Below are 26749 nucleotides of genomic sequence, written 5' to 3' on the forward strand. Positions count from 1 at the left end.
CTAGTGCCTGTCAAACAGTCTGTACAATCTTTAATTCACCCATACTCCATAATCAGGCTAAGCTTTTTCTGTATTCATAGTATTTGTTTCGGTTGTGCACTATCTTTGCTATAGTGCACCTTGTCTACATGAATACAAAACTGAAAAAAGGTTACCAGCTCATTGAAATGTAGAGGTGAAATGCAATCACATCTTCAATGTTTATTTTGGTTTTTGTTATAAGCAGTGTTTTTTGCCCACACTGCGTTCCACCTACAGCCCCAGTGATGGCAGTAGCGGTTTTCACATGCTTTTGTGTTCTCTTCATGTCACGTGTTTAGCTGCAGGCAGCTCCGCCCACTGTCATACATGTAACACAACTCGAACGACAACCTCTGATGCTTTAGACGGTTTGTATGCTGCATGGTACCTTAATTATGTTACACCTGTAATAGTCAATTGCACTATTGTTTGTATAGCTAACTTAAATGTGCAATAATGCAAAATGATGAATACTGTATGTAATAAAGCAGCACCATTACAACATCACTGGAGTGTCAGTTATACAGTATATGTGAAAAATAAAAAATGTATTATTAGTATATGACATACTTATGAAATCATGAAATCATTCACCAAAGATTACTCTACTGTATATATTATAGAATTATATAATATTTATATAGTGTTTTTCACACAATACTATTTTAAAGCAGATTTATAGAAAAATATTACAAGGAATCTATATGGTCAAAATCAATATTGTTTTGCCTGTTTTCAATTTTGTCAAAGATTTTTTCAAAAATGCATGAAATTAAATCAGACATTAAGACCCTACAATTAAACACACCTGAACCAGCTAAAAAAAGGCCCTTCAGGAGCAGGACACAGCTGATGTACAGTATGCCCTTGATTCAACTTAATGGTATCTGTTGGTAAGTATTGGATTTTGAATATAAGAGACTAAGACCCGAGAGGTAATAAAAGGTAAAGGCATTAATTTATGAGCTATTCCATGTGTTTTAAAGCCAAATTACCCATGTGAGTGACTGATAAGAGCACAGATGGTTTTGAGGGTAATCAGTATTTGCCCACTATTGAAATATTCTTGTAGAAAAACATTTATTCAATCTCATGAACAAGTAAATGCATCAAGTCTGACGGCAAACTATATACACACAGTATAATATAAGAAAAACATGTGCTAACCAGGCAAACAAAAGCACTGCCATGAAATTTGGCATGAAAGTTACACACACACACACACACACACACAAGAATGGAGCAGAAGAATAAATTATTCAAATGAGGAAATGTGATGCATTGGAATTGGTGTATGATTGATTCTGCCAGACTATGAGGTAACTTCACTGATTTGATTGACTAGAAAATGAACCTGACGAGGGTTCACTGATTGGATGGATTGAGGAACAGCATTACACTTGACTTTACTGATCGTCTCTCAAAACTCGAAGATAATCTTCGAGAGTAATCTGTAACAACAAGACAGAGAGGAAAACTGATTCAATCACACAATCACAGTCTATCCCCTGAAAGTAAGCCCCTATTGTCTAAAAGCATGCATGTGTGAACGTGAGGGAGTGAGATGGTGTATTCATAAGCTGCTTCTAGTCTGATCTCTTCTAAAAGGCTTAATCTTTCACACTCCCTCCTATGGTTACATTCATCTAAGACCACCCAGTCTTATCGGTGTAGACCTCTAACGTGTGTGTGGTCAGGAAAGGTTGTGTGCAGGCCACCTTGATGTAGATTTTGTGCAGTACAAAAATAGATTAAGATGGAGCCATAAATTCTCTGATCAAAGAAATCAAGGAAAATGGGACGAGAGAGAAGTTACAGCTCAGGACAGAGGCACCAGGTTATGAAGAACTGAAGAACTATAGGTCCGTAAAGATGACAGATGACGTATTTATACATATGTGAGTGGTTCTTACCACAGCGTAATGCAGAGAAAGCTCTGACAGAACTGTATGGTGAGCAATGAAAGGTTTGTGGACACGAGTCTCTGGAGGTGCATTCACTACTGAAATTCGCTACTGTATTTTATAGGATGAGTTCAGAGCCTGTCTTTAGGAAGTGAGTGACGGGGTTTTCACTGCTCTTGTGTGCCCCAGGAGATGTAGTCGGGACGCGTGGCGGCGCTGTATTCGTCCACGAGCTGCTGAACCACCTCGCGAGAGTTATCCAGCTCGTCAAAGTTGTCCTTGAATATGTCCTCCTTCCTGAACTGCTCGAGGAAGGCCTCCCTCTTCCTCAGCTTATCATACTGACGACAGGTGCGCTCAAACAGCTAGGAGTGAAGGAGAGGACAAGTTTTCCACGACGTTCTAATTTATTGAGATTAATTCTATACAGTACCTAGTTTAACCCATTTTTGAGCAGTAGACATGGAGAAATGAGGGTGAGGTCTTACTGAAGAGATGCTGGTGTGATTAGCCATCATAAGTCCACTGACACGATGAGCTGAAGGCAGGTATGGAGACCGGCGGGACAGTGCCACTTGAATACTAGCTGGACCCCAAGGGATGAAATTAGCTAACTTCCTCTCCCTGATTCTCTGCAGACTCTTATGTACCTGCAAAGAAGCATAAAAACATGAGGACTTGCACATATAACTTAAAATGTGCTGTGTTTATCTAATTTGCTCACACCTGTGTGGGGTCCACCTCTCCCTGAATGATGTTGAGAATGGCAATGTAGCAGTGATTGGTCTGACGGTCTCGGCCTGTGGACACCATTACATTCTTGGGCTGCAGGAGTCTCCTCATCACATCAAGAACCGTCGTTTTCCTCACACTTGCCACCTGAAAAGATGTTCATTTTTAAGAAAAATATTAAAACTAGACTAGATAGTTGGCTATATAAACTGCAGAAAGCAGCTTACTAGACTTTCAGAACAAATCTACAAAGTAAAGAAAAAGTAAACTCCTTTGTATTTCTGCTAAGTATCTTAAGGCAAATCCCCATGTTTGACCAACTTACGGCCTGATCAGTGGTCAGCGGCGTGTATCCAGTCATGAGGAAGTGGAGGCGGGGAGTGGGAATGAGTGACGCGATCAGACCAATCAGATCATTGTTCATATATCCAGGGTAACGGAGGGTTGTCGTGCTTGCTGACATTATAGTGGACACCTGTTAAAGAAAGGCACATGCATCTTTTGACATTGAAGTCAAAACCTTTATTTTTATTTTATATTATTGTGTTGTCTTAATTATTTGGATGTGCTAATGGTACACTTGAAATGTGTTGTATGTGTAAAAGCAGCTGTTGTTTAAGAACATGATTTTCTATTCGCACTCTGGTCATCCTTTACAGAAACCTATGCACTGTGTTGTTAAAGTTGACCATTTTATATGACTTATGAGTCTATTAGAGGTGATGAAGACAGTGATGGATTAACTGACAAAGTCAACTATTCACCTCGGAGCAGGGTGCTGTAAGAATGGGTGTACAATGGGTGTACAAGAGGAAAGCATAGATGAGTTGGTTATTGATCACCACCTAATTAAAATGTGATACAACAGCATGTCAGACTGCTGATTACAACTTTCGGATCCATGCTTCATCCTCCCGAAACTAACAGACTGTGCTATTTCAAATTTACACAGCCATTAATATAATACAGCTGCGATAGGCCACCAGCTGCCTTCTGACACCTTGTGGTTTAGCTTATACATTTTCTCTACATATACTGAAATCATTCTCTCATTTGTCTCATGGCCAAACATACTCACAGTTGGCTTTAAAGTTAGGTTGGTTTTCTGATTGTCTTAAATATGTTAACGTTAATCTTATCAAAGGAGAGCTGCAAGCGCCCAACTGTGATTAATATGGAGTGACTCTACTGTCCCTTCATGAAGCACACTGGGTCAGTCCCTCTATGTGCTGCAGGGATGGGCTTTGAAACAAAAAGGACACTAGGTTGGATGCATCAGCTCAAGACAGATGAATAGGGCCCTGTATTTTCACATGTCAACGTGTAAATGACAGACTTTTAAACTCACCAGTTGGTTGATCTGAGAGAACGAGGGGTTCTGAATGTGCAGTCGGTCTGTGGCGATTCTATTCAAAGCTGTATTGTCCAGCACCACCTGAAAGAGACATGGAGAGAGAATGAAATGAAAGAGGTTTTTAACTACATGTCAGGGTCTTCTGGGGTCCTACAACCCTCTACGGACACCTTGGCAGTTGAATCGCCATTGGCTAGTAATTTTTTTTAGTTTACTCACCAGACTGCCATATAAATACAGTATATAATATATGTTGGTAAAATGGCACAGTTTTTTAAATACCTGTACCTAATGGTACGTTTTTTTATTAGAGATTGTTAAAATTTAATAATAATTATTTTTATTGAAGTCATCTGAAAACAATGTGGCTAATATAATGTGGTATGGAAAAAATATAATCTCTTTTGATGTCACATTTTTTGAATGTACTGATGATTATTTTATTGTAATTATTTTGAGTTTCTTTTTGTCTTGTTCAACTTGATGTGTCTTGGCCAATCTAATTCAAATTTCAGCTAATGAACTGAAAGACAACTGAATCTTAAAACAAACTTTGTATTATATTTATACAATATATATTGTATATGTACAATATTTTTGTATATAAGCTGGAATGTTTGCATCAAATTTACTTTTTAAAGAACTGAAATCCTGCTTGATTTCCTTTAAATTTGTTTTTCTAAGACGAACAATGGGTTTGCAACAACATGGTGGTGAATAAATTATGACAGAAATGTATTTCTTTTCAAATAAGAGTTATATGCCTCAGACTTAAGTCTAGATCTGTATTCTCAAAGAAAAACAAAGTCATCTACCTCTATTAACCTCCTCATCTTTTGTGCTGACTCTCTGATCTGATCTGATCAGATCAGCCAGAGACTATAATAAAGCTAGCAGACAGCTGCAAGAAACGCAATTCGCATAAAACAGATCTTACCCTTTACTAATGACATTCACTCCACTAAAGCTTAATCTATTTTAATCCACAGCCCTCACACATGGAGATTTGCTGGAGATATAAATAATAATGTTATGCTTTAGTCTTTTGCTATGGTTGGTGATCAAACCTATATAAGGATGATATACAAACACAATTACTGGCTCCACAGAGAGTACATTGGATGTGTTTGTTGGATAAATATCTATCCAATCATTTTCTGATTGATATCAGTATGAAAGTAAAATAGCAAGCTTTGACATATCCATAAACCTCCAGTCCAGAAGTACAGATATGACAGCACTCTGCATGGTTTATGAAATGAGCCCAGGGACCAAGCTATTGTGTGTAATGAGGAGGAAATGAAAGGATAGAAGTGCATTATCAAACACAGGACTGACCCTCTTTTCTCCATCGGCTGCTGTTTGGGAAACGAAAGCAGGAGAGAAAGAAAGAAGGTCTGTTTGGGAAGGTGGATTGTGTAACTGAGTTGCAGGCTGTGTATGAGAGGGGCTCGGTTTCATATAGAAACACATTCATTTGAGATCCACAACCCTGTAATGTGTGTGTGTGTGTACCGGTGTATAACAGCCTCCCGAATTCTAGGCCAGCTGAAAAGTTTAGCAGATAGTATGTAAAGTGTGTGTTCATTCACTCACCACACAGTCTGCATTCTGGGTCAGTCTCTTTAGCGTCAGAAGAGAATTATATGGCTGTACGACAACATCACTCATCTCATCTTGGTTAGGAAAGACAGAGTAGGTCTGAACCAGTTTTTTAGGATACCTAAAAAAGACAGAAGAATGTTTGAGGCACAAGAACACACACCCAGCTGAACGAGGTTGAACTTGAGGTTGCACACACAATGATATTAAAGACACCCCTAAAGAGAGCTAATTACACCTGGTGATGGCTGCTGCCTGCATCTCCCTCTAATTACACTGACTACCACCCAAACGCTTCATGACTGAAAGTCTAGACGAACAATGCAGAGGGCGTGGATCTGTGCTTCAGGAAAGGGAGTGTGGACTGCAAAAATCAGTCAGAGCAGGGGGATTCAAAGTTGTTTTGAGTCCTATATCAGTGAATTGTGTTTTGGCACCTGTCGTTCAGTCGCTCCAGTAGGTAGGACCCGAGACCAGATCCAGTTCCCCCCGCAATAGAGTGGCAAAGCACAAACCCCTAAAAAAGCAAAAATAGAATGTTTAACATACAAAACACATGTATATGAGTACTAAGATGCATCAACAGGAAATATTGATCTAATTATAACTAATGCTTACACTACTGTTCAAAAGTTTAGTAATGACTGTTGAAAATTAAGCTTTGCATCACAGGAATGAATTACATTTTAATTTAAATAAACATTCAGAGCAGTTATTTTAAATTCTAATGTCACAATATATTACTGTTTTTATTGTATTTTTGACCTAATGAATACAGCCTGGGTGAACATAAAAGACATTAAATCTTACTGTCCCCAAATTTATTTTTTAAGTTAATTTAAATCAAATAATTGAACTGAATTATTTGACTGAATATTTTTTAAACACATTTTTGTTCAGCAATAGAAACACTGTTTTAAAGCTATAATTAAGCCAAAAAAAAAAATATGGTCAATTCTATCACAATCTCCCTCTCAGAACAACATGAATACATCACATTGGGTAATTTGAGGGAGTTTTTTTTTTTGGCCCCCACATTTACATATCTGGGCAGTTTTTTTTGCCTCAAACCCAATTAATTTGGTTCATGGTCACTCACCTTTCAGCGGTTATGCATGCAACTAACTGACTGCTAACATCATCCCCCAAACCAATAACCTCCACTTACACACAAGTTATACATGTGCACGCACACCAGTAATTGTGGGTAATAAAGTGAACGACACAGATTACACAGGGAGGGCTGAGTCTGTTGATTTAATGGGAGGAACATCTGTATCTTGTAAATTAAGTGTGCAAGAATGCCTAAAATAGCACTTTTGTATAACCATGTGTGGGCAATCACGTACATAAATGTAACTATATAAATACATACAGTAGTTCTGTGTATGTTAGCAAACTAAAAAAAGAACAGACAGAGCACTGTTGAAAGGGGTAGAGGAGCAACAAAAGCAACGGGGGAAAATGGAAACACATAAAATGGTCATCACTTTACCATCAGGAGATGGAGAAAGTGTTTTACTTAGTTTAATAATCTGAATCGGTTTAAAAACCCCAAATATTCTCCAAAAGTCAGAGAAAACCTAATGAATGACACACAACCAACTCATTCATAATAAGTTACTTTTTCTGCTTTTATTTCTAACTGAATTTGATATTGTTAGCTAAACCACTTCTTTTAGACAGAGATGTGTACAGTCACTGAGAGTCATACCTCCAGACTGTCACTGCCATCTGCCTCTCTGTCAATGATGTCAAAGATGTCCTCATGGATTTTTTCTCCCTGAAATTAACAAACATGTTGACCACAGTTTAATTAGAAAACAAGATAAAGTTGTCAAACATGAACATGAATTCTTGTACAATTTTTTTATATATGCATTTTTATGATCTTATCGTAACATCGCAGACAATTTTAGAAATTACAGTTACCTCACTTAAAAGATACTAAAATTTGAAAGTGTACAACTTTAGCTAAATTATGGAATGGGGTAACTTTCATTGTGCAACTGCCAACACCACAAAAAGGCATTTGATTTTAAACTTTTAATTGAATTTAAATAAAGTAACTGGAAAAATAAAGTGCAGTCAGATTTAAAGGGGTTATGAACTGAGAAATCAAAATAACCTCGATCTTTTGACATATAAGAGGTTACTTTACTGTAAAAACATCCTGCAAGTTTCAGAACTCAAAACTTTCTCGTTAGTCTAAAAACAGCTCATATTGAAGCCAGTCTGCCAGAAACGACAGGTTGTGGAATGAGTCACTTTATGATGTAATAGTGTTGCTAAGCACCGCCTCCGCAGAAGACAAACGCCTGCTTCTACATCGCTGCCTGTTTAGCCCCGCCCACTGATTCACGCATGTAGTGTAAATAACAAGAGAGGCAAATGAAGTTCAATGCAAAAAACAAATGATTTGCATCGCCTTCCTTCTGATCCCAACATTAGGAAAGAGTGGATGACCTTTATTTTTAATGAAGATCCAGACCTCGTCAGTAAGAACTTGGTCCTTTGTTCACTTCATTTACAGTGGATTCATTTACAAACTAGGCACAATTCAACGCAGGATTTTGGGACGATGCTGTGGCGACTATATTGGATCTGACATGGTCACTACTGCTCTGTCTGTTATTAAAGATCATTTGATATGTACAGAGTGTTAATGCGTTTTAGCCTAAATGGCTAGTCAGTGCCAAGTAGGCCTGCATGATTAATCAAATGTGATTGTCATCCATATCTTATCAGTAAAGCCGGTTCTGTGAATAGTAGTAATTCTCCAGCATGTGCTTTCAGATGGAGCAGCATTTACTACACAGTCATAGTTCACTGACAAGCTACGCAAAACCGTATTCATAAATCACAAACCATTTAAGCACAGGATTATGTAATCAAAGAAATCGTTCTGCAATTATGAAAGCTTCTCAGTGAACTACGGCTCTGTGTAGTAAATGCTGTTCCATCTGAAATCATGTGAAAATACCACATTTAATAACATGTTTTTACTCCAAACTCACTTCATAATGTCAGTTGAGTGTTTGAAATAAATCCTTCTGTGAGATGATGAGGCTTCTTCCACAGAATAAGGCATGCAACATATTTAATTGTATATTAAGCAGTGATAAAGGTTATTTCGATCAGCATAGCATTATTATATACTTTATAACAAAAATTATAATAAGACAAACTTAGATAAGCCATTTATTGTCATAGTCATGTGTTTAGTCACGAAAGCAGTTAAATCTACTGTTTATTCAGCTGCAGCAATAGGCAGTTCCTGGATTTCTTCTGAGGGGTGTATTTGGAGTTTCAGTGTGAGAGCGCCCTCTGGCCTTTGGATGGAGATCTACGACTGATCACAGAACCGTGGTTCACTGAAAGATACGCATGACAAACACAGCTTCTGCCGATTTATTGCCTTTACGATTGAATTTCGACTAATTGTGCAGCCCTAGTGTCAAACATACACTACTGTTTACATCTGAGTCCAAAATCCGCCACACCTATTCAAACAGAGCGTTCTGAAGAGGGGGTCAAAACAGGACAGAAAATAGTCTATTACTTTTAAATTATGTTTTTTGATGTAAAAAAAAAAACCTTGATAAGATGGGGGGATAAGTGGGCCTCAGAGAACAGTATAAAATAATTAAGAGGCAGTTCATGGACCCCTTTAATTTTGAGTTGTTCATCAATATCATCTTCTGTATGTGCTGCTAGTTTTTAATGCATCGATAAAGATAAATCTCTGACAAATTATTGGATTGGACGAGGATGTACTGTTCATTTGACTATTAAAATAGGAACTATGAGAAATTGCAATTTTAGCAAGTATAACTGGTATCACTGAGTCTAACAGGAATGGACGCTGTTTAATAATCAGCCTTCAGACTCTCATAGCATTACACACAAAACTACAAAGATGGAGGAAAAATTATGTCCAGCAGTTAGGCAATCACACACCAATATTCAGGGCCCAAGTGACTGGATTAAGTATCTCTTAATAGTCAGTATTAATATCTGTTTTAAAATTACATTGTCATTTGTCATACTATGTGAACTGTAAAAAAAATGATTAAACAGTGGAAACTTAAAAGAAATAATGACCAGTTATATCACCTAAACCATAACATAAATTTAATCTAAAATAAAAGTCAGCAATTGTCTGATATCTAACATCACTCAGTGTACCTGAGAGAAGCCACTGGCCCAGTTGTTACCGGCTCCACCGCCATGCTCTGACAGGTAGATGTTCTCCGGGTTGTACAGGTTGGCATAAGGGGAGTTCAGGATGGTGTGGATGACTCGGGGCTCCAGGTCCAACAGCACAGCACGAGGGATGTAGTGCTCGTCATCTGCCTGAAGGGGGTGAAACAGAGGAGAAAAAGATCAATGGAAATCACATTTCCATAAGTGCTTCTCAATACTCCTTACAAGGAAAAAACTAAAGGATGCTCAATTTCACAAATGAGAAGCAACTCAGGGCTACTTAAGATGCTTATGATTACTCGTGCAGCTTGAGACTGCAAAATGATAGAGAATAAATCTTTCAATGTATGACATCAGCACTAGACTGACTACTGCTGCTTAACATTATGGTTGAACAATGTACAGACAAGGCTGAAATACCGGCATCTTTTTCTAGTTGGCATCTTTTACTTTTCGTCAACGATTAGAGAGTCGGACTTATAACCCGAAAGTTGTGGATTTGAGTCTCAGGTCCGGCAGGGATTGTAGATGGGGGGAGTGAATAACCAGCGCTCTCTCCACCTTCAATACCAAGGAGGTGAGACCCTCGAGCAAGCACCGAACCCCCAACTGCTCCTCGGTCACCACAGCATTGGCTGCCCACTGCTCCAGGTGTGTGTGTGTGTGTGTTCACAGCTGTGTGTGTACACAAGTATGGGACACCATACTTGGCCACACGTCACTTACCTTTCACTTTAACTTTATTTTCACAGTGCTGAGAAAGTCAAAGTTTTCATAGAAAGGCAAATGCAATATTACTCTTTCATATCCCAGCAAATACACATCATTTAAAGTCTTTGAATATCTAATAAATATTTAACTTCACCAACCACAAAAGTTTGTGAATCTAGCAATTGGATAGTTAGAAGTGTGCATATTTTTATCAGTCACCCTGCTCTCTAAAATATTGGCAACACCATCAAAAAATCCATATCAGTCGATCCCTAGTTTACATACCACACAACTAGCCATAATACAGAGGAAATTACTATAATACTGTGACTCACACAATCTTTTCACATCAGAGGACAGTTTTAACACTGAATGCCTCATTTCAGAAGAAATATAAGCAGTCCCTTTGAAAACATTAGGACTTCACTACAGTTTCTGTGAAATAACAAATTTTGGTCTTTAAATGGAATAGTTTTTTTGGTTTGAAAAAACTGAACTAGAAGCTGTGCCATTTATTTCAAATTAATTTTCCATCAGATTGTGAAAAGGGCTCCACATAATGACTTCAGCTGGATATATGTGAACCGTTCTCCACCTGGTGGTCAAATATGTGAACTCCTAACTGGCAATGAAGAATCTTATTAGCTTTTCCATCCACCTATTTTTATGCACATTTTGGATTATCACATAAAAAAACTGCTGGATGGAGATGCCAAGATGCATATAAATTCCAAAAATGTGCATAAAAAACTTGAAGAGGTAAAACTTTTTTATGAAAAACGTGCATAAACTACGATGGAAACACATTTACCGAAAAAATTCCACCATGCACATTGAAAAAGTCGAGTGACTTTCGCTATGGGATGGGATAACTTGACTAACGAGCGGACCGATCTCGTTCACAGCATCTATATGTTGTTTTGGTCGTTCTGAAATGCCTGTGAGGTAGGTCTGTCATCAAAGTATTTCTGTATAATTACTGTCTTACATGACTGGGTTCCCAAACAGCAGGCATGCAACTCTAAAAGCAATGACTGCATTTATTGTGTTATGTTACATCTGCTCTCACTGAAGCGCAAGTAAAATATTACATATGAAAATTATTATATTCAGTGGCTTCTCCTAGTTTTCTTAGAGATGTTTAGTGGCAGTTTATCAAGTGACGATTAGGGCTGTGACGGTTGCCGTGACAACCGCGTCACCGCGGTGGTCGGTTGCTACCGCGGTTGTCTACTGCCACCGGCGGTAGTGCATGTGACGTCACAAACATAATACAAAGTTTTGTATATAAGTGTAATAACTGTAATAGTTGCAAATTCTAAGTCTATGGTAATTAACAAATTACCTCAAACACAGCGTTTCCTTTAGATTGGCAGATTTGAGCGCGGGAAAATACAGTTTATACATTCAACAAATTAATTTAGTGTTGGGCGATGGATCTTGTTGGGAAAGCAAATACCACCTCACCGATCTGGAGTCATCTGCATTCATGTCACCCATCAGCGTTTACACAAGTTCTCGTGATCGCAAACGCTGGCTGGTAAGGTTTGGTGAGGCTTTCTCCAAACTGGCCAAATACAAACGAGACAGCGATAAATAAAAGATGGTAACAAGAAATATGGCAACGATTCCTATTTCAAAGAGAGCACGTGCAGATGAGGAGTTACTGAGCTTGCTTGGTGGCGGAAAAGTAAACCAGACGCAACAACCGCGTTGCGACAGGTTTAGTCTGTCTAGTATCTATACAGGACATTTGAACTCTGTGTCAGTAGCCTACATCACAGACCGGACGGGGATTTATCATGTCGTGTTGTGCTGCATCCAGTGTAGCATCACTGATTATAATGAGTATTTTCTCGTGTTGCGTCGCTCGCGTCCGTTAGGGTGTATTTAACTTTCTTATTTAGGCTACTTTCTTGTAGCCTAAATAAACATTATTTCTTTGATATTTATTTTAGTGTTTTGCAGGCAGCGTTCACTGACAGAAGTGCTCAAATAAACACGAACTGACAAGTTAAATAGGATGTGTTAGATGAGTGAGACAGTGCTGGGCTGATTTCTAGACGTGCATATAAATATATCCTGTATATAATATATATATAAAATATATCACATGCATGCACAGTTTAAGTCAGCTTTAATCACCTTTTTTGGTAATTCCATGAATTAACTGACCACGACACTGCTTGCACATAGTTTATTTTACAGTTTGATATGAAAGGATACGCACAAAGGAAGCGCGCACCGCGCACTCGCTTAACTTGCACCTGATAATAAAGTGAAGTGGAGCGCGTGTCTGAAACGTTTCCTGTTCAGTCATTCTGCGAGTCTGCGACTGAATAAATTCACTTCTTGTCATGAGAAAAAGTGACAGAAGCAGCAGTTGTTAGTGGGTGGCCATCCCCGCCCCTACGTAAAATAATTTGAATAAGTTAAACTGGAAAAAAATTATCGCCTTGGTTAACGAGCAAATTTTGACACTAATATATATATAATTTTTTTTTTTTTTTCTTTCAAACACCGCGCCACCGGCGGTTGTTGGTCCATGACTACCGCGGTGGTAAAAATCAGCCACCGTCACAGCCCTAGTGACGATTTTGTTTTCTTTGACTCGTTGGATGGAAACGGTGCTTTATTCGTAAATGTTTTATGCGATATTCCAGTTTTGCCGAGAAGTTAAACACATCTTTGGATAGAAATATAGCTATTGACATGTTATGTTATTTTAAAAACACTGCTTTAATAGTATTTGTATTGATATTTGTCCTTGTAGTATTTATTTCTACTTTTTTATAACTACTTTGGCAATATTATATGCAAACACAATTATGCCGATGAATATCGGAACTTTATTCCAGTGGTTTATATTACTGTATATAATATAATATATAATAGAATATACTTTAGAGCAGCAATCCGAATGTGCTGTGATTATGGTTTGTGATTGATTAGCTCTAAATGCCTTCTTAGTCTGTATTTGTGTACCTGATAGAAGAAGACATCTTTCCGGTCTGTACCCTCAGTGGCAAACTCCTCTACGATGCCCTCCGGGCTGATGCCATGCTCAGCACACAACTGTTTCCAAAACTCAAAACCAACTGCAGAGAGAGAATAAACACACAAATCAGTCCATTAATGCTGGATTCTTAACAACACTTGTAAGAAGTCTGTAAACTATTGTCATATGCCATTATACACTGATGTGATTGAAGATTATTAAACTAATGGCTATTGTTTATGCCACATCAAATCTTGCACTCAGTGATCATCTGCCTTTAATGACCAAGTCTAACACAGTCTCCTTCAGCTCACGAGACTCAGACTCGGGTAACTGTTATATGAACCCCATATTTCTCAAAGTAAAAGATGAAAACAATGCAAATCACTATAGATAAAACTGTCAAACATGACTGTAAATAATACAAAGCAACGTTTAGAATTATGTGCATACAAAAGAGTAGTTAAGTGGAAACTAATGAATAAGTGTTTGGCTTCTTGCTGATGAAAGGCTCATATGAATAATCAAAACCATATCGTTACTAAGTTATATTCATTGTGTCATTCCAAAGGTATCCAGTGTGATAGCTAGCTAGCTAACGTTAGCTAACTGTTTATATAGAGATGATCAAACAATACGTTATACAACGAATGGCTCACTCTGATTCCCGCATTGCCCGAGTTGCAGGGTGATAATTTCTCGAGGCATGCTGTCCTGTTATTTCAGCTGTTCGACCAGTAAAGCTGAGAGATGTTCTGCAGTCAGTCAATCACTATGCGTGTTCCCGCTCCAACAGCAAGGGCCTAACGAACACGCACTGCGCATGCGCAGACTTCGGCCACGCTATGCTTTCACAATGTGAAGGCCAGCAAACGTGAAGCGATCAATAATTGTTGAAATGTACCAAAAGAACTCTTTATCGAAATAAGCCGAAGATAAATATACAAACAGGCAGAAAGAACAGACATAGAGCGCATCACTGACGTAATGCATGACGTAAGACGTATGCGTTTACATCAAAGCTGCGCGTCAGTTGCGCAAACAGAGGTAATTCAAAAAGTTTCAACTGCAAGTTATTTGTTAAATGTCTCAATGTATAGCAACAAATATTAACGAAGTTAAATTATTTCATGAATTGCCTAATTTAACATAGTGTGATAATTGTAGTCACTAAATTACCGTAGGCAAAATTACATTGCAATAAATCAGGGGTCACCAAACTCTGTCCTGGAGAGCCGCTGTCCTGCAGAGTTCAGCTCCAACCAAGAGTCTTTATAACATGGATTTATACATTCTGTAAATATGTAGTAAGAGATTTGGTTTAAAATAAAAACAATTTCTAAAATTGTATATACATACATAACATTTTACAAACACATACACACACATATGTGTGTGTGTGTGTGTGTGTGTGTGTGTGTGTGTATATATATATATATATATATAGGGCCCACCATACCATTTATTGGCATAAAAATAGGGGAAAACATGCCATTGGAGCATATCTTAATTTCTAATTCAGCTTTCTAATTTCTAATTTAAGAGATTTTGTTCTGTTTTTGCATTTTTCAATATACTTTTTTTTTTATTATGAATTTCGATATATTGCAACATTCACGTTTGGCCCTCTGCCCTCAGTCAAGTTGGATTTTTGATCCTTCATCGTGAAAAGTCTGGGCACCTCTGTACTGAAGTATTAGATATATAAAAAAAATGTCTTTAGTAATTTATATATATATATATATATATATATATATATATATATATATATATATACATATATATATATATATTAACTATAAAATATATATGGGATGTTATGTCCAGCTGTTTCATAAACCATACCGTAAACTCTTCATCTTCCTGGATACTATGCCAATAATACAGATTACTTATTTGACTTATTAGTAATTTACATTAAACTACCACAATGAAACACCTTTATAACAAACAAACGTAGGTTTGTTTGGGAAGTTTTGAAACTAGGCTTACTCAACGAGTGATCTGTGAAGGCACGTGAAGAGAGAGTTGACTGAGAGGTGCTCTCTCTGATGTAATCCTGATCTCATTGGCCACAGATCAAGCCCGTCCTCCCCGGCTCTCACACTGTTGCTCCCGCGACAAAAACAGCGACTGGACATGACAGCAGCACGGTGACAACATTAAAGAGCACCCAGAAAGACACTTAAACCCATACATATGTCAAATTGGACCCAATAATGGGCTTTATCTCACATTTTCTCTGTATCAACGGCGGCCGCCTCTTGCCTACTGCTGTTCTGCCCTGAGCGGCTTCAGGCTAAGCTAGCGCGCTACATACATCCAGATCACTTCCAAAGCACGGGATTTATTTGAAGCATTATATTACTCTAGATTGTCTCGGTATTTTTGTTTTTCCGAACACGTAAGTATGGCTCACACGGGTGGAGCGGAAGTCGCGGGTGGAGGGAGCGGCAGCACGGGGCAACTGCGCTCCCGCCTCGGCCTCCGGAGCGGCTCGTGCTCAGCTGAGAGTCAGGAGCAGCTTCGCGCGGTGAAAGCAGCGCTGCTTGAGCGGTTGGGACCGCACGAGCGCCTGCTCACATACCTGCAGTCTGTCCTATTGTGGGAGAGACCCTTTCACAGCGTCCTGCTTTACACGGCCGCCAATGTCATGTTCTGGTGAGTGGATGAGCTTTATCTTCACGGATTTATCTCTGCTCGGGCTGTGTTTACAATCTAGCGCTTTTAGTTGAAACGGTTACAATATTCATGATGGTTTTCAGGATCTTGTATAAGCCTTTCTTGTTTTATCTGGATGCATACATGTCTCTGTGTTTCAGACTTTAGCCCCTTTAGTTTAAGATAAGAAACTGGGTGCCTATATTTAGACTGAGCTCTGGCTGTATTGGTGCTACTGTGAAGACAATGCTGTGTGCACACACTTTGTCAATTACTTTGTTATTGACGGGGAAATTACGTTTAATCTTGTAATAGTTACCATGTTTGATTGTTAAGCAGAAATCAGTTTGCAATGTATTTCTGTGTCCTAAGTATGTTGCATGTTGTCTTCCACCTCCTCCTATAACTATGTAGCACTAAAACAGACACTGCCATGCACATTATTGTATAATTTGCTCTGTCTGTATACGTTTTATATGTTAGTGTAATATTAATATTAGTTATAACATTCTAATATTAGTATTATATTAATCATGACGCTGAGATTCAATTCTAGTTTTATTAAAAGATTTAAAAGAAAATGTATTATTATTATTATTATTATTATTATGATTATTATTATTATTTATTAAAATGTCATATTTAAGCCAACTTACATGTTATGTTCCCAAACCGGTTTATTGGGCCTGGCCTTACTGTGGTATGATTTCTTGTTTATGTCTTAAAGGGGTGGTTGATTATGATTTCACTTTTGAAATTTTAGTTAAGTGTAATGTTGCTGGTTAGATCATAAACACCGTCTGCAAACTTTCGGCACTCAAGGTTCAATGCAAAGGGAGATTTTTTTACAAAAAAACGGCTGTTATGGACTACAATAAGCTTCTTCCCAGGTTTGTGACATCACTTTTTTTTTCTTTCTTTCTTTTTTTAAACAAAGCATGAACACTTTCCACTGCACTCCTATAAACACAATCAAGCCTTCGAAAAAAACTGATCAACCACCCACTTTAAGACTTTTCTCAGGGCCAACCTGAGCCTAACTTGGGAAGCCTTGTGCTGTTAATACACACTTTGAAATTTGAGATAATAAAGTCAACACAAGTTCAAAATGGACCCTATTTACTTACTTAATGCATATCCTGGTCTTACTATGAGTTATTCATTTGTGCAGTTATAACTTATTACAAAGAAAATTGTTTGCCTTTAATCAAATTTAATAACATGGTCTTCCTCTGAAATGACCTCTCTTTTCTGTTGATAAAATAATAATAGTAAATAGCCAAAAAATTGCTATTTAAGAATTCATGCAAACTTGTGTTAAGGCTCCATTCTGGTAGGTAACACCCACTTTTTGCCATCCTGTTCAAATCCTTATTGGATAAAGTCCTGATAATTTGGCCTCCTTTCTTTGAAAAATATGATCTCACAGAATTGGGTTGTGAGTGAGAGTTCATGTTGACTACATGGTACATGCTATAAAAAATGCTTAACAATTCTGAAAAGCTTTAGGTGAAATGCTTCAAGAGGGAAAGATGTGCAGGGAAGAATTGTTGGATGGCTCCCTCTCTTTATCTTTACTGTTCAGGCATGCAGTCTTCATTCACTTAGTGCAGTCACCCTCTCCATCAGAGAAATATTCTCCCTGATCTTATTATCTCCTTTTATTTGCTTCAGTGAACAGCAGAGGAACCGCTTGTGGCATTTCTGTGCTTGTAAAGACATTTATATATAATTTTTTTAAACACAGTCTAGGCAATGCAGAAATAATGTTTGGGGAGGTCCCTAAAGAAGGCTTGAACCCCCCAATGGATGTCCAAACAAGATGTAACGGGGAGTCGGATAGAAAGCGGCCTAAACAAAATTTAAGCTTTACTTGTAAATATTAAGATGCATTTCTGTAACTCTGACTAATTTTAAACTGTAATTTTGGCAGCCCCTGAAATGGGTTACTCTGACATTACCTGAGCGATTGAAGAATATTCTAAAGCACACATTCAAGGATGTGTGTTAACGCTTGGACGGAGCATTTTTAATTTATGTTGCAGCCTTATGTTAAATGACTTTTTCCCCACACATCAATCTAAATGCCACTCGAAGTCTAGTAACATCTACCAGCAATACGAATGCTTCAGAGCGAAATTTCAACTGTCCCAGAAAAGGGTATGCAATGGAATCATTTCAGTTTTTTATTTCTAATACATTTGCAAAGTTGTTACAAACTTGTTTTTTGCTTTGTCAGTATGGTTTATGGAGTGAAGATTGATGTGGGGTAAAAAAGTAGTTTAACATAACAAAACAAAAAACAAAAAGGGGAATGAATAATTTTATAGCCACTGTAAGTGTCTAAAATGCTTGTGCAGATTCAGTCGAGAGATTAAGTTTACCCTCTTTAACTTAATGTTGTTGAAATGAATTTATGAAGCAAGCTATTTGCTAAAGTAACCACAATGTTAAAGGGATACTCCACCCCGAAATTAAAATTTTGTCATTAGTCATTTACCCCCATGTTGTTCCAAACCTGTAAAAGCTAAGTTCGTCTTCGAAATACAATTTAAGTTATTTTGGATGAAAACCAGGAGGCTTGTGACTGTTCAATAGACTGTCAAGTAAAATATGCTGTCAAGGTCCAGAAAAGTATTTAAGACATCGTCAGAATAGTCCATCTGCCTTCAGTGGTTCAACTCTAACGTTATGAAGCGACGAGTATACTTTTTGTGCACAAAGAAAACAAAAATAACAACTTTATTCAACAATTTGTCTCCTCTGTGTCTCTCCGCATTAACATAGTGCCAATTTGGATAATATCCGCTATTTATCTAATCATTTACAACTATTACCATGGATATATTTATATTTTTTTATTTACTTGAGTGTTAATTATTATATAAACATAAATAGTAATTGAATATAAGTTTGGGCTCTGTTGTTAATTGTAACTTTATAGTAATGTAAAAGGGCTCCCATAGTTTAGAGCATAATCGGAGGTAGGTAGGTAGCATGGCTGGACTGGCCATCGGGCATTTGTTTTTTTTTAAACGGCCCATAAAATTTGTACATCGTCGGCCCATTCGTTTTGTTTTGTTTTGCTTAATTGGCGGCGCTGGGTTTGTGCCGGTGTAATGCATTGGTCAAAGTCAGTGTTAGTTTTTTTTCTGACAGACCAGCCCATGAAACACGTAGATCAGCAGCCCATTGGCTCTTTTCTTGATTGACACTGGGCTGGCCCAATCACAACTTTAAACGAGTGAGCGAGCGGCAGCAGTGTCCGTGTGTATCTGTAAAAAAAGATGGAGAAGAAACGCAAGGAATGTGCAGATAAATAGCGTGAAAAAATAGAACCAGGCCCTTAAAGCAGACACTGTAAACTGTGTCAAAATATATGTTTTCTGACCTTCATCAGCTCCTGTGGCAGATGATGATAGTGAGGACGGAGGATCAGGAGAGAGATGAGAAAGTGTAGAGCCTGCGGTAAGCATAACTACTTTCAAAACACTTAGGCCATGTCATGAGTGTAGATTATTTCCACATCTGCATAGTTGACGATTACCGCAATTCACTAGAAATTTAATAAGAGGCATTTGTAAACCATGTTTTCCGCAAAAATAAAAGCTTGATGCAGTTTGCGTCAAAATAAAAGATCATGTGCTTATCTCTTTCAAGTATAGAAATTGGTACAACTAATTAAGAAAGTTTCCTTTATTTCTTTGTGCATTCGTTTTACAAAATATGGCTATTACTGTCATTGGATTAATATTATAACTATTATTATGTATAGGTGTAATGTAAATAGACACTGTAACTAAAAGCGGTTTGAATTTTTCTTTGTTTAATTTGCACACTGAATATGGGTTGGAGCTTTTAATTTTGAACTCTCAAAGTGCACCAGATTAATGAATTTAACATTAAAATGCACAAAATTTTCTCACGGGGGGGCATGCCCCCGAACCCCCCTAGAAGGACCGAGGACACACCACCATAGTTTTAACAAAAATCCTGTAAGAAACACTGGTATTGCTACGCCTGAGCCGCTTATAGCTTGTTTTAGGATTCACCGCTGTGGAGTATAGTTCAACTGTACTAATAAATATACAATTTGGACTTATTTGATCTGTTAACTCTCACTCGTTCCTATACTCACTCATTACATGGCATTAGTGGTTTTAATGAATAGGAGTTGGTATGCATATAATTAAGGGCGTGCAAAGATGGGTGGTGTTTATGATCATATAGTGGGCCGGTCTGGGCAAAAATGCCCGGGCCGATTTTTTGTCCCAGTCCAGCCCTGGTAGGTAGGTAGGTAGGTCCCGAACCATCATGTTTGTGTACCGTTACACCCCTCGTCAGAAAACACAACTGCTCAAGCAGCACATTACATCTCTGAGATTTGCACAGGAAGACACTTGGGCCGGAAACACCTGTGGAACAAAGGTTTCCTCATACATTAAGCATGATAAATGTGTGGCAGATGTCATCACAAGGTTTTGGTCAGACTTTCCCCAACAGAGCTGCTGATGCAGTATAAAGTCCACGTTGTAATCCATAAAAAAATACAAAACTGATCCAAACACTGCACAAAATTGTTAAAAAGAAAACATTTAAAAAGAGAGTTAAAAGTGCTGGACTACAGTCTTTCTGATCTCTTCTCAGGTTTTTTGCTCTGAGCTCTTTGAGGTTGCTCTTTCTGCTGGCATCAGGTCTGGCTCTGGCTGTTTGTGTCGACACTTGGAGGAATAAGATCTGGCCTAAGATCAGAGGTAAAATTGACCTTCCTCTATTGCTTGTCTGCAACTACTACCTATAAGACCTCATGATCTTTCTCCGTGCATTTTTTTAAAAATATTAATCATTCTGGCTGTAATCAAAACCTCTGTATTCCCTGTATTAAGACCCATTCGGGTTTCATTTTCTCACTGACAATTTACACAGCCTCTAGAGAGTTATGAAATTGGCATTTCCCACCAGGAGGTGAACAATATCGACCTGAATCAATATTTCCCATGTAGCCATTACACAGTGGCTTATTAGCATTTGATCTACTTTCTGGGAAGTCTTTAATAGAATTAAAACCAAATCCTAAATGAATAGTCAATGATACTCTCCTAAAACTTGTCAAAATGCTAATATTTTGATGGAAATAAAAATTAAGCAATGTGAAATAAGTGAAACAAGCAAATGGTAAAAAAAAACCTTGTAACACTAAAATGTACCTTTTCTGCTCTCTTACAGTTAAAAGACAAGATGAGAGTGAGAATGAAAGGTAATGTCTATTTGTTAACCCTTTAGGTTTTTCCAGTGGTTGTGAGAGTTGATTAATGTAAGTGTCAATTATTTCTGCTCTTCTCTGATTGGCTCACAGCTGGGGTCTGGTGCAGCCTGGGACTTTGAGTGTGCCTGAATTATGCCACCACCTGGCTAAAGTTTGGGTTACAGGCTCTTCCTGTGCAACAGATCTTGTGCAGTTCAAACGGCAAAATCCAGGGAAGGTGAGATTGTCCAAACCAGAAACACTATTTAAACCAACTTTGTTTCAATTGCATAGTGATGTTATAAGCCCTATAGTTTTGTGTAGCAAGACTTTTTACTTGCAGAAAATAGTTTGCTCCAGTTTGCAGCTTTTTTTCTGACTAAGAGCAGCCCATGACTATCTGAGCAACATGTAAAGTGACCAACCACAATGCATTTAGTCACAGACGGCCTTTAATTATTATTATTATGACCGCTTTATGAGTTTGTATTATTACATTGTTGATATAATAAACAAAGACACTTGTTTTAGTTCTAAACATTTATAAAATCCTTCAACTCCACTGTTTGCAGTTTTGTATGCTGGTTTGTGGTCTGTTCACCTTAGTGGCCACGGTGGGGCGCTACATCCCTGGACTGGTGCTGTCATACATGGCTTGTGAGTAGCAGAAATACTTCAGGGCTTGCTCATCCTCTCCAGCATCTTAACAACTGCATAATATTTATTTTCTCTCTCTCAGTGATGGGTGTGTTGCTGTGTCCATTGGCTCTGTATTATCGGCTGTGGCAGCTTGCATGTGTGAAGCTGGAGCCAGCCCTGCAGTGGCTGGACTTCAGCGCCAAGGGATACATGATGTCAAAGCCTATAGATAACCAGTGTAAGTACACTGCAAATCTATACAGTGTGATTCCCACAAAATGAAGTGCAGGCCAATGTCATGCTGAAGACAAATTCTGCCTCTTTAGAGGTGTATTTTAAGTCACTCCCAATACATTGTAGCTCTTTTTCTACAAATCTGTGCAAAGAAGCTTTCCTTTGTTGATATATATTTGGTTGACAGAAGAATCAACTACTGCAGCTCTCTCTTATCTGTATTTTACAGTATATTGCTGTTTTCAGGAGTTTTGATAAACCAAAGTAATGTTGACCCTTCTGTGTTTGCAGTTCTTCGTAAGCCCATCAGAAGCGGGACCTCAGATGACGCTAGTGACAGCGAAGAAGAACTGGCTGCATTCTGCCCATCGGTGAGCCCAGAAACAGGGTTATTTATAACAGGGATTTAGAGCAGCTACATGGTCGTGAGGTCAGAGGATCTGTAGGGGTTTATGATTGTAAAAAGCCAATTGGAAGATTATTGTTTTGTTTTTGTTTTTCTTATACACTCACAATTACCTAAATATTATGTACCTGTAGTTTGATGAAGCAGCGGTTGCTAAGGAGCTGGCACTGACTGACTCTGAGCACTCAGATGCTGAGGTGTCGTACATGGATAACGGCACCTTTAACCTCTCCAGAGGTCAAACACCCCTAACAGATGGCTCAGAGGGTAAGACACCTTGGCATCTTCTATACTTGGACACTTTTCAGTCTTTGTATGCAAGTCATTGACAAGAGTGTCTACAGTAAAGAAAAGGAAGAAAAATAATCTGGTTTAAAAGCTTTTGCAGTTTTTAATAAATGCGCTTTTTGTATTCACTTTGCAATCATCAAGTAAAAAATTATAATATTTTCCACTCACAGAATACATTTGAGTTTACACATCTAATCGAAATCATTATTGAAAAAAAAAATCTTTAAGGTTAAAATAAACAAAGTTACAATACTGTCTATAAGCTTGGGGTCAGTAAGATTATTTGTTTTTTTGTGTTTTTTTTTTTAAAGAAATTAATACTTCTATTTAGAAAGAATGGATTAAATTGATCAAAAGTGACAGTGAAGTCACAAAAAAAAAATATTTCAAATAATGCTAATGCTTTCTATTCATAAAAGAATCCTGAAACTAACATTTTAATCAGCACAGCTGTTTTCAACATTGATATTAATAAGAAATGTATCATCATATTTGAATTATTTCTGAAGATCATGTGACTCTGAAGACTGGAGTAATGATGCTGAAAATTCAGCTTTACCATCACAGGAACAAATTACATTACAAAAAGAGTCATTTTAAATTGTAATGATATTTCACAGAATTACTATTTTTACTCTTTTTATCAAATGATCAATTATTAATAATTAATTTAGAATTAATAAATGAGTGTCATTTTTTCATGCTATATTATCTTAATCTTTATTTAATCACTTAATAGATCTAGACAGACACAGTGATCCAGAAGAATCATTTGCCTGTGGGCTTCCAGACTTCCCCTCCATCAACCCAGATGCCACCCTGATGGAGGACGATGATGATGCCAGCATCGGGCTGCCCAGTCTTAACTCAGCCGCACTCTCTGGCCCTCGCGGCTCTACCTCTGCCCTGCTGGACATGGACACTCAGATGGACTCTGATCAGGAAGACTTCGACCCTGAGATCTCCTTTGGCTCCCTAAATACTACCTCTGACCTCACTAGTAACTTGGCAGGGGTCATCGCCAGCAACATGATCCAGGCAGCCATCGCAGGAGCCATGCAGCCCCGCCCACCGCAGGGTCCTCGGAGAGAGAGCGGCCCACGGGCAGGAGCTGCTCCGAGGGGATACAGAAAGCAGTCAAGCTCGGAGCTGGACACAGACCTGGACTTTGATGGCGAGGACTTTGAGATGTTGGATCAGTCCGAGCTGAACCAGTTGGATCCTTTTGGAGGGGGGCAGGGGGGCCAAAACAGAACCCAGGGATCCAGTTTCCTTTCCAATTTACTGGGGAAGCCACAGTGAGCCCATCTTGCAGATACTCCCTCCGTCTGTCTGCTCCTCATGTCCCTTGCACCTTGATCCGTGTAGAACAGTGGTCTCAAACTCAATTCCTGAAGGGCCACAACTCTGTAGAGTTTAGTTCCAACCAGCTCCATTTACTTGGAAGTTTCTAATAATCCTGAAAGACTTGATTAGCCGGATCAGGTGTGTTTGATTAGGGTTGGAGCAAAACTATGCAGAGCTATGGCCCTCCAGGAATTGAGTTTGAGACCCCTAGTGTAGAAGTTTGCAGTGTTGGTTTGAATGTCTACTGAGATGCTTAACATTTTTCTGAGTGAGTGCGACGAAGAAAGAGTGTGTTTGTTTTGCACTGTTATTGTAATATTAGATTCACTTGCCAGGTTAGTTACACTGGCTGCAGTTGATATCACTGTGAAGTAATCTTGTTTGTAATCTGAATCTTCTTTGCTCTGTGAGCTTCCGTGTCCTCTTTCATTCGTCTGAGAGTGTATGACACTTGTGTGTGTGAGACTCATGATTTACTTTGTAGGCTAAGCAATAGGACAACGATCATAGAAACATTTAAAAAGATCCAAAATCTCTTTAACTTCTTAGAAACCAGCAAAACAAACATCAAACCTTTTTACTACATCCAAATCTTATAGATCTTTCACACCAGTCACTGTATTGTTTGTCTTCAATAATAACCCGTGGGACCAAATCAGGCATTCCACCATCGCATGTAAGAAAGATTGTGAAATCTACAGTCTGAGGAGTCTGATGAAGGAGCAGTGACATATTAAGGCAGCAACCTCATCTCATGTTGTTAAAGTGGTAGTTCACCCAAAAATCTTAATTCTGTCTTCATTTACTTGTACTCGTGCCATTTCGAAACCTGTATGACATTCTTTCTTCTGTAGAACATAAAAGAAGATATTTTGAGAAATGTCTTAGTATTTTTTTCTATGACAACAAAAACTGTTCAGTTACCAACATTTTTCAAAGCATCATCTTTACACAGAAGAAAGTCATAAGGGTTTGGAACAACATGTGGGGTGAGTGAATTAAGTTTTCTTTTTCTCAAAAATGTCTTGTTTGGGTGGACTATCATTTTAAGACTCTGAGACATAAGCTTTTCTTAAAAGGTTATTTCACCCAATCATGAAAATTAGGCTGCATTTTACTCACCCCCGGGGGATCCTAGGTGTATGTGAATTTATTCTTTTAGACGAATCCAGCCGGAGTTATATTAAAAATTGTGTTTGATTTTCAAGCTGTATCATTGCAATAAGTGGATGTTGCATTGCTTCAGTCCAAAAGACGTGAAATAAAAAGCACCCTTCCATGAAAAAAAAAAAGTCTCACATGGCTGTGAACAAAAGGCTTCTGTAGGGAATTCATGCATTATTCTAAGAAAGATATCGATATTCAAAACATATTAATCACTTGAATCTAGCTTGCACCAACTGTTGTAAATGAAGCAGTTCTGGGGGAATGATGTACTATGAGGTCAGCTTTGTGCATGCGCTGCTCAGACGAGAGATCAAAACAAAACAACGGTTTTATTTATTTTTCTTTTATGAAAAGGCACTTTTTATTTCACTTCTTTTGGACTGATGCAGTACAACACCCTCTGACTACAATGATAGAGCTTGAAAGATCAAAGACAATTTTTTATATAACTTTGACTGGATTGGTCTGAAAGAATAATATATACACCTAGGATGCCTCGGGGTGAGTAAGACGCAGCCTAATTTTCATTTTTGGCTCAACTAACCCTTTAAGGTCACTGAGTGATAAACAACAGTCTTGTTATTTCACTTTGCTATATGGGGTGAATTCAGGTAAATCGGGATGCTTTTTGTCATTGAATTGTACCTGTTCACCCCCGTTAGTTTTTTTATGTTTTTATATGGTAGCCAGCAATGCTGTTCTCAACAAGTTATTAATTTTTTATTTTATTTTTAAACATGTCATTTGCTCAGCTTAACAGAAGCTGTTTCTTTCACAATGATATTTACATTTAAATTCATACGGGCTGGATTATTATTATTATTTTTTGTTTTGCATTACTTGAACACCAAGGGTTATTAAATGACAGTAGACCTTTCCTAATTTTTTTAAGATCTCTGTTGAAAAATGGGGAAATTGCAGAATATTGTCATTCAAATGACTGTTTTTCATCTGTTTGTCAGTTGTCAATTGAAAAGTCCAAATCAACCAATACCAACTTGTTGAACAGCTCAGCAATGCTGTTGATCTGGATAAAACAGCAGCACATTGACTCTACCTCAAACAAGACATTCGGCTGTAACTGCCACCTGTTCATACACAGCCTCCTCTCTTCAAACATACCTTTAACCGTTCTGACTTTATGCAGGAACTTTTATACAGATAGCAGCAGAAAAAACTATAGATCTCCTCTGCATCCTGTCATCTTGTCTGGTCTGATATGAGATTTAAA

At 38.0% G+C, this 26749-nt stretch overlaps 2 protein-coding genes across 2 annotated transcripts; one reads left to right on the forward strand and one right to left on the reverse strand.

Annotated features, from left to right (window-relative positions):
• Positions 1–1082: 1082 nt before the first annotated feature.
• LOC132149299 (tubulin gamma-1 chain-like) lies at positions 1083–14360 on the reverse strand. Its single transcript, XM_059558425.1, has 11 exons — positions 14188–14360; positions 13516–13628; positions 9802–9969; positions 7328–7396; positions 6051–6130; positions 5608–5734; positions 4006–4092; positions 2983–3132; positions 2652–2804; positions 2414–2575; positions 1083–2290 (listed from the first exon to the last, which is right to left on the reverse strand). Exons 1-11 carry the CDS (start codon positions 14234–14236, stop codon positions 2093–2095), a joined length of 1356 nt encoding a protein of 451 aa, XP_059414408.1. The 5' UTR covers positions 14237–14360; the 3' UTR covers positions 1083–2092.
• A 1183-nt stretch (positions 14361–15543) lies between these two features.
• LOC132149300 (reticulophagy regulator 3-like) lies at positions 15544–25221 on the forward strand. Its single transcript, XM_059558427.1, has 9 exons — positions 15544–16189; positions 20837–20943; positions 21416–21446; positions 21546–21672; positions 22007–22091; positions 22174–22311; positions 22599–22678; positions 22848–22980; positions 23744–25221. The coding sequence occupies exons 1-9, from the start codon at positions 15939–15941 to the stop codon at positions 24304–24306; spliced, it is 1515 nt and encodes a 504-aa protein (XP_059414410.1). The 5' UTR covers positions 15544–15938; the 3' UTR covers positions 24307–25221.
• Positions 25222–26749: the final 1528 nt, after the last annotated feature.

The sequence above is a fragment of the Carassius carassius genome, chromosome 9 (genome assembly GCF_963082965.1).
Source record: "Carassius carassius chromosome 9, fCarCar2.1, whole genome shotgun sequence".
Taxonomy (NCBI): domain Eukaryota; kingdom Metazoa; phylum Chordata; class Actinopteri; order Cypriniformes; family Cyprinidae; genus Carassius; species Carassius carassius.

Coding starts and splice junctions, on each gene's coding strand:
- LOC132149300 (XM_059558427.1), top strand. CDS start 15,939: ATGGCTCACACGGGTGGAGCGGAAGTCGCGGGTGGAGGGAGCGGCAGC. Junction 16,190..20,836: donor GCCGCCAATGTCATGTTCTG/GTGAGTGGATGA, acceptor ATCTCTTCTCAG/GTTTTTTGCTCTGAGCTCTT. Junction 20,944..21,415: donor GATCTGGCCTAAGATCAGAG/GTAAAATTGACC, acceptor GCTCTCTTACAG/TTAAAAGACAAGATGAGAGT.
- LOC132149299 (XM_059558425.1), bottom strand. CDS start 14,236: ATGCCTCGAGAAATTATCACCCTGCAACTCGGGCAATGCGGGAATCAG. Junction 13,629..14,187: donor CGGGCAATGCGGGAATCAGA/GTGAGCCATTCG, acceptor CTCTCTCTGCAG/TTGGTTTTGAGTTTTGGAAA. Junction 4,093..5,607: donor CCCAGAATGCAGACTGTGTG/GTGAGTGAATGA, acceptor TGTCTCTTTCAG/GTGGTGCTGGACAATACAGC.